The following is an 11,080-nucleotide window of genomic DNA, read 5'->3' as shown; positions in this document are numbered from 1 at the left end:
TCAGGGGTATTATTTGCCTTCTGCCCAAGATCTTAAGATATTATGAACTGTTACTTCTTTAATAAAGCAGTTTCATTTTTATTCCTTAATTAATCCATTATCATGTTTATTGGTATACAATGTGAATTTTCAGAAGCAATGATAAAGTTAGTTTACAGTATTACTGTTCATCTGAGTGAACACTGTATTTCAAATTTATATCAAAAGTATAGTCAATTGGGGGCACTTGGGTAGCTTAATCAGTTAAGGGCCCAACTCCTTTTTTTAATGTTTGTTTATTTTTGAAAGAGAGAGAGAGTGCACACAAGTGCAGGAGGGGCAGAGAGAGAGAGGGAGACAGAATCCAAAGCAGGTTCCAGGGTCTGAGCTGTCGGCACAGAGCCCGATGCGGGGCTTTGAGCCAGAGTCAGGCACTCGAACAACTGACTCATCCAGGCAACCCAAGGGTCCAACTCTTGATTTTGGCTCAGGTCATGATCTCATGGTCATGGCACCAAGCCCCGTATCTGGTGCTGCACTGACAGCATAGAGCCTGCTTGGGATTCTCTCTCTCCCTCTCTCTCTCTCTGCCCCTCCCCTGCTTGCTCATGTGCTCTCTCTTTCTCCCTTTCAAAATAAATGAATAAATATTTTAAATATTTAAAAATTCAATCTATATATTTTTAAAGTTCAAGAAGTTTAATGTATGAAATTACAAATATTTAAATACTGGGTCAAAAGCTTTAAAGCACTCCAATGTTCTAAAATGGTTCTTAAAATATGGTTGCACGTATAGGTGGATTAGGAGGAACTTAATGGAGGACCAGGGTGGAGGGGAATGAGAAGAAATGGTTGGGGAGAGGGAGGGAAGCAAACCATGAGAGACTTTTAAATGCTGAAAACAAAGTGAGGACTGAGGGGTGGGGGAGAGGGGAAGAGGGGTGATGGGCATGGAGGAGGGCACTTGTGGGGATGAGCACTGGGTGTTATATGGAAACCAACTTGACAATAAACTATTTAAAAAAATTAAAAAAATGAAATGGTTCTTAAAGTAACATATGTAAAAAGTATACATAACTTACTGAATAGTTTATGTTGCAAAGATCTGTTACNAGGCAATCTGAATTCATGGAATCTTGAAAAAGTAACAGTACTTGTTCAGTTCCACTTCCTATGAAGTCATCTATCAGTACTGAGCTAATTTTTTTCCACTGAGCAGCAACCTGAAAGAAAGAGAGTGGAAAAGAAGGAATAGAGAAAGAAAAAAAATCAGATGTAAAATAAACTAAATTCTTCTGTTGCCTGTAGGTGTAATGTGTCATCTTCAATCTTATAAACAAGTAATGAAAATGGTAGTGTAAACACTAAAAACTAAAGATATTGGGGACTCAGATAACATAAGGAATTAAACAACAATTTTATAAATACCAAGGTACTTAAATTTAATATTTTATCCATGTTTCTCCAGGGTTTATCATGTTCCTGATTTCTCTATTAAAATTTTATAATTTATAAATGTGAACATTTCTCATGACTCTTTTAGAAATGCTAACATTTCTCATGAATAACTCTAGTGAAGACTCTTTCTCCAACACATTTAAAGATGGCCCTCACTCTCATAAGCCTTAGTGGATATGTATCTGTGATCTAACCAATTACATAAGAAATTCAATTGCATTACGTAACTGCAAGGTAAACACTTAAAAGCTCTCAAAGCAGAATAACTTAAGAGTCAAGATGAGCTTAATACCCCAAACCTTGGTGGAGGAGAACATAGCCATTATTAGGGACACAAAAGGGGATGGTGCCTAAGAGTGGGGTGCCTAGAACAATCCTAGCCCACTGGAAAGATGTGATCAGTTTATACCAAAACATGAGACCCAAAGTTTAAAACACAAGACAACTCCATAAAGGTCCCTAAAGCTTTAAGCCTCCAGAGTGGTCCCCCAGAAACTAATACCATGGGGATGAAATACCCCCTATCCCTCAGGCAGAAAAGCTAAAACTCCCGTTCGGAATCATGGCAGCAGCACAGACACATCATCTAGATGACAGAGGGTGGCATGCTTTAGAGTAGGACTATAAGTAAGACTTCAGTCTAAATATGAATCTGCCCCGTATAAGGCTAGTTTCCAAAGCTGTGATCTTTCACTTATGCAGGGAGGAAGCTTATCTGTACACCCATATCCTCCCTTCTTCCCACCCTCACCATGAGTATCATGGAGTATAATTAACTATATGAAGACATTAGTAATAAGAATGTGCTCAACATGCAAATACCATAGAGCTGTGCACTCATGCTTGTGCACACACATTTACAATCTACAGCTCTAGAATAGTGCTGTCTAAAAGAAATATAGGAATGACAATGCAAAGCATATATATGATTTTAAGTTTTCCAGTAGCCAATAAAAGAAAATTCTCTAAGGGTGCCTTGGGTGGCTCAGTCGGTTAAGTGTCTGACTCCTGATTTCTGCTCAGGTCATGATCTCACAGTCCATGAATTTGAAATCTGCATTAGGCTCTGTGCTGCTAGTGTGGGAGCCTGCTTGGGATTCTCTTTCTCTGTCCCTCCCCTGTTCATTCCCCCTCTCAAAATAAGTAACTAAACATAAAAAAATCAACTGTCACATTAATAAAAATTAGAAATAGTTATATAAAAAGACAAATAAATATGTAATAATTATAGCTATATGTCTATATACTTCCAAACAACTCAAAGGTTTTATGACTCAAAACACCAAGGCAAAACCTTCATCAGGTTGTATTTGGAAAACTTTAAGAAATAAGAATGATGCAACATACATGATTTTAAGTGCAGTACTAATAACTGATTTGGATAATAAGACTTCAGGATAAGCTCTACGAAACATATAAATGCTTAATAGGTCTAAGGCTACACCAATTGAATGATTATGACATTAAGGGACTATACCTGAAAGTTCTTCTTCCAAACAGCACAAACGTCACCGGACCTAAAGGATACGATGAAAAGTTCTTCTCCACCTGAATCCATAAGCTGAACTGCACAAGGGTCTCCAAAGGGAAGCTGGCACACACTTTTCGGAGTACCATTTTGAAATGAAATCAGCTGATTCTTTCGAGTAAGGGCAATCAAAGACGTTCTTAACTGGTCGTTGACATTCTCAGTTGCACAGACATGCACACAAGTTACCACACTGCTATAAGCAGGAGGGATAATGTATGCATCACTTATGACTTCTTCATTTTCAAGGGAGTATACACAAAATTCGGTATTCCAAATTGCATAATCCAATTTTGAAAGCTTTTGGGTGCATCCTTTCTCAGATAAAAAACATGTCTTTGGCCCTAGTAACACCATACCTAGATTTTCAATCTCTCCTCCCCACTCAACAGATGAAAAATTAACAGACACGGTCATAACTGTGCTGTTTAAAGAAGAGATAAAGTAGAATGTTTCTGCGTGTCTCCACAAAACTAAAGGGCCATTAAGGACCCTTACACCATCTTTCAACTCATAACCTAGTCTAAAACTCAAACATTTTTCAAATTTATTTTTACTGTGAAGAAACAGAAGAAAATATTTGAAAGTGTTCTTTTCATTGCATTGTATCATAATATAAGGGAGATTAATTCCAGTTCTGAAATCTGACACACAGTCGCAACACATAATTTTTAAATGAGAGTTTTCTTCCTTTAGCATAAAAAATCCAGTGGACTTCTGAACAAATGCTCTTGTTCCTCTGTCAAATACCATTCTCCTGACATGTAATACGCTTATTTCTGCAGGCCCTTTACCTGCAACATCTCCTTTAGACAATCGAAAACTAAGGACTTCCCCATTATAACACAAGAGCCTTTCCTGTTCGTTAGATGACATTGCTTGTTTGCTAGTCACTCCACAGAATCAAATCTTTGTGTTGCTCCAATTTTCAAATGCAAATTGTTTCCAGTTGATGCTTTTAAACCTAAAAATGTAACGAGGAGAACTACCATCAAGTAGACAGTTGTAAAGAAAACATTTTTCTGTTAGAGAAATATCCCATAGATAACTATAAATTTGATTAACATTTTTAAGCTTTTTATGCTACCTTAACAACATTACGCTTATCAAAAAACCCCATCCCAAATATCATTTCTGTACACAGTTAAAAAAACAAAGTTTGCAAACAATGCAAATAACCACATCGCAAAAGATAACTGAATGTGTTAATAGCATCTATTAGAATCTGTAGGTGGTCTATTGAAAGTGCCTGAAGACATTCCTTCTGGCTCAGGGAATTTCTTAAGGGTTCCACTTTTGTCTCTCTTTCAAACCTACCAACCTAATCTGGTCTCCCCATTTTCTTTTTCCCCCCATTTTCTACCCTGTTGACTCAAACCTGGGTTTTTCCTCTCAGCCTTAGCGTCTCTACAATGACAATTCAGTGAGTCAATGATTCACATTAGACCGCTACCACTGCCCAGGCACTTGGGGTCCTGCTTCCCTGAAACAGCAGCTCATACAGACTCTATGGCCAAAAGGAAAAGCCCAGAAAGAAAAAGAGGAGATACCATACCACAGTTTAAACAAATTCTCCATAAGAGTAATAGAAATAACTTTTAAATCTTACTTTGCAAAAACAGTGCAGCTTTGATCTTAAGGAAGTCACTATTCCTATTCCAAGTAGAAAAAACGAGAGGATTAGTAACATTACAATGAACACAAGAATTAAATAATAAATATCAGGTATTCAGGTTTATGTGCCACATACAATACATAACTTCATTTAATGCCTACAACTATTCTTTTAAAGTAAGTATTCTTATCATCACATCTTTCAACTGAGAAAATTTTATTATTTTAACAAAGGTCAGAAAATTTTCCAAGGCTCCAAAACTAATCGGCAACGGCACTAGATTCAGAAGAGGGGCCTGAGCCACACTGTCCTGGCGCGCGTCCCCTTACTCAGAACACTGGTTATGAGCAAGGCAACCTGAGACAATTAGCAAAGTAGATTAAGAAAAAAGGAACATCCATTGTGTCCCAAATGGCAAGATCTCATTCTTTTTATGGCTGAATAATACTCCATTTTCATATATAAAAATATATATTTTTTTATNTAGGGTTCAACTTATACATGGAATCTAAAAAACAAAAATGAACAAACAAAAAAATACAGAGAACAAACTGGTGGTTGCCAGAGGGAAGGTCATTGGGAAATGGGCAAAAGAAAGGAAGGGGATTGAGAGGTACAGACTTCCACTTATAAATAAGTCATGAAGATGAACAGTACATACAGTCTAGGGAATACAGTCAATAATATTGAAATAGCATTGTATGGTGACTACACTTACAATGGTGAACACTGAATAATGTATAGAATTGTTAAATCAATACTCTGTACACTTAAAACATAAAACATGTCAATAATAATAAAATAATAAATAAAAATAAAGTTAAAAAAGAAAACATGCCAAATAGAACTGCAAAAAAAATTACAACAAAGGAACACCCCCTACACTGGACACACATATTAGAGAAAGACGTTGATCTTTACTCAGTGTCTATATATTCAGACTCACTCCTTTAATAGCTACTGAATGTTCAGCATATGCTATGAATTGCACATGGTTGTAGAGCCTAGACAACCATGTGAATGGTGGGCCTGGCCTGCCTTTTACTAGATGTATGGCTGGGCAAATGACCTAATCCCTTGTGCCTCATACCCACATAAGATAGATAGGGTGTAGTAACAGTACTACCTCACAAGGTATGAAATTAACTAATATAACCCACTTAAAATTGAGCCTGGCATGTGGAAAGTGCTTCATAAAGGTTAGCTACTACCGTTATCATCATCACCACCATGGCCAGTTCTGGTTTCTATAGTACCTAACCTTGGAAACATCACAATAGTCACACACTAACAGTTTCTGAATGCTGAAAGGTCTCTCTCCACCATAAATAAGTAACTCATACACTTTCTTTTCTATTTGCAGATCATTTACACTAGGAAACTCAACCATTTCAGAAATAAAACTAGGTCATTTGCAATTAAGTAATAATGTTTTCTTCTGTTGAATGAGAAACTCCAAAGGCTTAGGTCTTGTTCTTTTATTATAAAAATCTACCAAGAGTCCAAACAGAAAAAGAAGTATCACTGAACCATCTAAAAATTTAACTTAAGGTAGTATTTTATAGAAATAGCTTTAATTTAGAGGCAATTCTATTAAAATGAAGACTAGTCAGCAACTACTTTCAAATTGGAGATTCCATAGCTTATTGTCTAATTTCCAAATACATCATTTGTTGTAGTTTTAAACGATGTTCACAAATTCTTTGAAATTCCTTCCATCAAGAAATGGCACTTAATTCTCCTCTCCTTTGGTGAGGGCTGGTCATTATGACTCACTCTCAGCCACAGAAATATGGCAGAAGGGACAACTTGACACTTCCAAGACNCAGCCACATGAAAAGGTGCATATGGCAAGGAACCATGGCTTCCTGCCAACAGTCAGCAAGGCCTCAGCGTTTCGCCAACGGCCTTGTGAGTGAGGAGCCTTCTTGGGATCAGATCTTCCAACTCCAGTCAAGCCTCTAGATGATTCAGCCCCTTAGAGATCCTGAGCCAGAAAGACCAACCAAGCTAACCTGCTCCCAAATACTTGATCCTCAGCAATTTTGAGATAATGTTTATTGCTTTAAGCTGCTATTTGTTATATAGTAACAGATAAATACATCCCTCTCTGGTATTTGTTTTTGTAAGCTGATGATACTGCTTTTGAGAATTTCATGAAACCTATTACTTGAAACAACTAGAGATACTGTATCATAATACAAACTAGGAAAAGTCACTGGCTTACTGGTTTGTTGTTAAGCAACTACCACAAAGATCTGGGACACTAGGTATCATAAAGTAGTTTCAGCTGTCTCAGTAAAGAAGCTAAGAAGGAAAATCANCTTTTACTTATGAAACTATTTTTTACCTTAAAGAAATAAATATTATATTACAATAAAATATATGAATGATAATTTACTTAAAATTTCCCACAGACATGTCAGTTCTCAGATTTCTAAGAAACTTTCCTTTTTTAGCATTAATATGATATAATCTGAGGTAGAGCTAAAAACTTGTCTTTTACTACCTATTTTAAAGGTTTTTCAGTTTTCTTAAGAGTACTAAAAATAACCAAAAGTAACTTCTACACAGAAAACGATTTTGAAAGACACGAGTGAGACCCTTAACACAGAGATAAGGAATAACACAGCAGAGAAAAAAGGACTCAATAAAGGAAATTAGGAATATGCTTAATAGAATGAATAGTAGGCTGGAAGAAGCAGAGGAATGAATTAGTAATCTAGAAGACAGAGTAATGGGAAGCAATCAAGCTGAACAAAAGAAGGAGAAAAGAAATATGTCAAATGAGAATAGACTTCGGGAACTCAGTGACTCTATGAGACATACTAACATTTGTTAATTTAGCATTTAATCAACACAGTGCTCTGGTTCACCAGTATCCAAGTGTGACAGAGGTAAGGAGAATCTGATTACCAAATGGTCAGCAGAATCTCCCCCTTTCCTAACTTTGGAGTATGTATTGTTTCAACTTAAGAAAGTGACTGCTTAAGAAAATCAGACCCCTTACATTCTGTTCTTTTAATGCTCCCACCAAGTTCCTTAACCTAGAAACCACTATCGGCCAACTCTGTTCCAATTGCCACTATGGTAGTTCAGACTTTCATCTCTCACTTAGGTTGAGGTAAAAAGCTTCTTAAATTGGTCTCCCTAACTCAAGTCTCTCTTCCCCTCCAACGTTTCAATTGATTTATGCTACCTCAGTTATTGTTCACAAACACAAACTTGATCTGGTAACTGTTCCCGAACTCAAAAACCTTGCATGTACCCTTTTCCCCTTCTCAATAGATCTATGATCCTTGAGTTACTACCTGGAAAAATAGATGCTAAACACTGTGTATTGAACATATGAATGAATGATGGAGAGATAAAAGTTTACAAACCATTGCTATAAATTTTAATATGGCATTCAAAGCCCTTTTATAATGCTAACCCAATAGGCTTTTAGCATGAGCTCTAGGCAAAAAGAAAACTTATTCTCATGGATTTAGATTCAAATAGATTTAAATGACTGTTACTGGAAGAGTCTCTATTTTTAAATACTACTGCAAAAGCATGCACACTTTAAATAAGTTATTTAAAATGGATCACCTTAAGAGTTAAAAATTAGAAGTTATTAATATATTTACTTATGAAGATAAATGTTTTTCTCAAACTTTCTATCATCAGCTTATTGAATTTCACATACCTGTGTATATTTTATTTTATACTGATGCAACAACTGTTTAAAAGTTCTTAGCATATATTCATAAAACAAAACTTTAAGCCTATGGAATAAATGGTACTCTTTTTTTGTTTGTTTGTTTACGTACAAATAATGTGGAAACAGGGGTAGTCAGTTAAGTGTCCAGCTCGATCTTGGCTCAGGTCATGATCTCACAGTTCGTGAGTTTGAGCCCGCCATCAGGCTCTGTGTTGACAGTGCAGAGCCCACTTGGGATTCTGTCTCTCCTGTCTGCCCCTCCCCAACTTGTGCTCGCTCTCTCGCTTTCTCTCTCTCTCAAAATAAATAAATAAACTTAAAAAACATTTTTTTAAAGAAATAATCTGGAAACAACTGAAACTAAGATTCAACTTAGAGGTTCTAAAACCAATATAAACAAGCCCTGATTAATCAAACCCTGATTATCAGGGCACCAGGTTCTCTCGGTCATCTGACTTTTTACTTACCCTTACAATAATGGCTTACGCTGTGGTGGCTGACACCCTAACAACAGAAAAAAACAAAACAAAACAAAAAAAACAGGTAACTAAAACCAGTTACATTTTAGCTCCTATTGCAGCTAATGGGAGCTGTGGAGGGGGTTGTGTGTGGAAGCAGATTATTTATAAAATACTACATAAGTAATTTGAGTGTTTCCTGTTCCGTATTACCATACATCAAAGTTGACTATGTATATTTTGTACATAAAATGAAAACAGATGCGTATACTAGGGAAATAATACATGCTAACAGAAATATAGTAGACTGGCAATAAATTATCGCCCGCATCCACTCTTCCCTACCTGCCTCCTATCAAATAAACAATGCTCCTTTTAAATGCTAATAAATTCCTCTGTGTTTCATACATTTCAGAACTCTTTAAATAAACTACCTGTCTGGTTGAGAAAGATCCTAAAAGAGCATATTATCTGCAGATAAAATCTAAAACTATCTCTGAGAAACTGTACCAGGTATGACTAGTAGAAAGTATCTTTGAAAAAAAGGTAGAATTAAGACACCCAACTAAAAATTTCACCTAATATTAAACATAATTTTATAAGCGTAATACCGATAGATGTCCTTTTCCCAACATATAGAACATTTACCTAAGTAAATTAACTTGGCTACAGAATAGACCTGCTGTTTAAATGTTTTTCTACCTATATAACTAGAAACTATTTGTTGGAGCCTACCCAGAGTCAAGCTCCATGTTCCCTTTTCCAACAACATGTTAGTGTATCTGAAACAGGTGGATGTGGGGGACTGGGGATCCACTCAGAGAATTAGGAAAGACTAAGTTAAAGGTTTTCCATGTCATTCTAAGGACTTCTAACTTTCTCTAAGCAATGATAATCCACTGAAAGGTTTCAAAAATAGAAATCACAGGACTACACTTCTGAATTTGAAAGACCTTGCTGACAGTGTTGAAGATGGGGGAAGGTAAGAATGGAGACAGAGCCATCAGTTTAGTTAGGAGATAATTATGAGTCTTAATTAAACGGAGAGATGACTTTGGAAGGCAATTTGGCAGTCACCTGAAATCCATCCATCCATTCATTCATTTCTAGATATGAACCCAGAGAAAAAATAATCCTACATAATAATGCACAAAGACATTGCTCTAGAATGTTCACTGTGTTGTTATTTGTAATATTTTTTTTAAAAAGTAAAAAATGGGGTGCGTGGGTAGCTCAGTTGGCTGGGTGTCTGACGTCAGCTCAGGTCATGATCTCGCAGTTTATGAGTTCGAGCATCCGCATCAGGCCCTGTGCTGACAGCTCAGAGTCTGGAGCCTGCTTCAGATTCTGTGCCGCCTTCTCTCTCTGCCCCTCCCTGCTCATGTTCTGTCTTTCTCTCTCTCAAAAATAAATAAACATTTAAAAAAAAATTTTTTAAGTAAAAAGTTCCATGAGCATCAATAGGGTAATGAATACATACAGATGGAATATCATACTACAGGTAAAAGGAATGAATTTGATCTACATATACCACCACGGCTAGGTTTCAAAAATGAAAAAAAATTAAGCTGCAGAAAAATGTATATATACTTCAGTACATTATTTTCTAAATCAAAACACATAAAACATTATGTATTTTGTGTTTACTTACAATTGCTACATTCCCAGTACTTCTCTGTGCCAGGTGTGCTATTCTAAGCACTTTGGACTCATGTATTCTTCACTACATCCTTGTGCAACAGGCAACATAATCCCATTCTACAGATGGGGAAACGGAGGCATGGAGTCTAAGGACCTTCTCAAAGACCTAAAAATAGGAAGTGACAGAGTCAGGATTCAAACCCAGACAACCTGGTCCAAAATTTAAAAAGCAAAGATTCTGTAGAGAGTCATGCTAAATTCCAATGACTGTTCATTCTGGAGGAGATAGGTATCAGGGTTGGGGAGTGGAGCTAGAGGGAGACTGTAGCTAGAGCTGAAATGTTATTTTTAAACAATGTATTCAACTGTTCTTTAAACAATGTGTCCATTTCCCCGCATACACATTTTTAACAGACTGAAAAGAAAGTCTGGGGCAAAGACGCTCAAGTGTCAACCGTGGTTGACTCTGGATGGTGGGCATACGGGGACTTTGCCCGCTGCAATTTCTTTGTGGTTTTCCGTTATCTTGCGATTTTTAAAGAAGGCAGTATTATTGAATGCAAAACGATTTCTTTTCCATTTCTTGGTCGACAACCATAAAATTGTCCCAGTGCCTTATAAACCTAAATCTTTCTCCAGTTTGGCCCTTGAGGTCATTTTTGCACTGCGTAACGGTCCTAGGGGCTGCCCTGTGCACT

The 11,080-nt window shown here is 36.7% G+C and overlaps 1 protein-coding gene across 1 annotated transcript in view; it reads right to left on the bottom strand.

Annotated features, from left to right (window-relative positions):
- The window catches only part of FANCB (FA complementation group B), a 24,910-nt gene that overhangs the window by 13,286 nt on the left and 544 nt on the right, over nt 1-11,080 (bottom strand). Inside the window, exons 2-5 of the mRNA XM_077777521.1 lie at nt 10,393-10,548; nt 4,575-4,618; nt 2,915-3,929; nt 1,062-1,202 (exon numbers count right to left, since the gene is read on the bottom strand). Of these exons, the coding sequence (XP_077633647.1) occupies nt 1,062-1,202; nt 2,915-3,841 (1,068 nt within the window). The 5' untranslated portion in view covers nt 3,842-3,929; nt 4,575-4,618; nt 10,393-10,548. The remainder of the gene's footprint in view (nt 1-1,061; nt 1,203-2,914; nt 3,930-4,574; nt 4,619-10,392; nt 10,549-11,080) is intronic.

Source organism: Crocuta crocuta, unplaced genomic scaffold (assembly GCF_008692635.1).
Source record: "Crocuta crocuta isolate KB4526 unplaced genomic scaffold, BGI_CrCroc_1.0 scaffold940, whole genome shotgun sequence".
NCBI classification, from domain to species: domain Eukaryota; kingdom Metazoa; phylum Chordata; class Mammalia; order Carnivora; family Hyaenidae; genus Crocuta; species Crocuta crocuta.
Note: the sequence above shows the minus strand (reverse complement) of the source record. Positions and strands in the feature narration are given on the sequence as shown.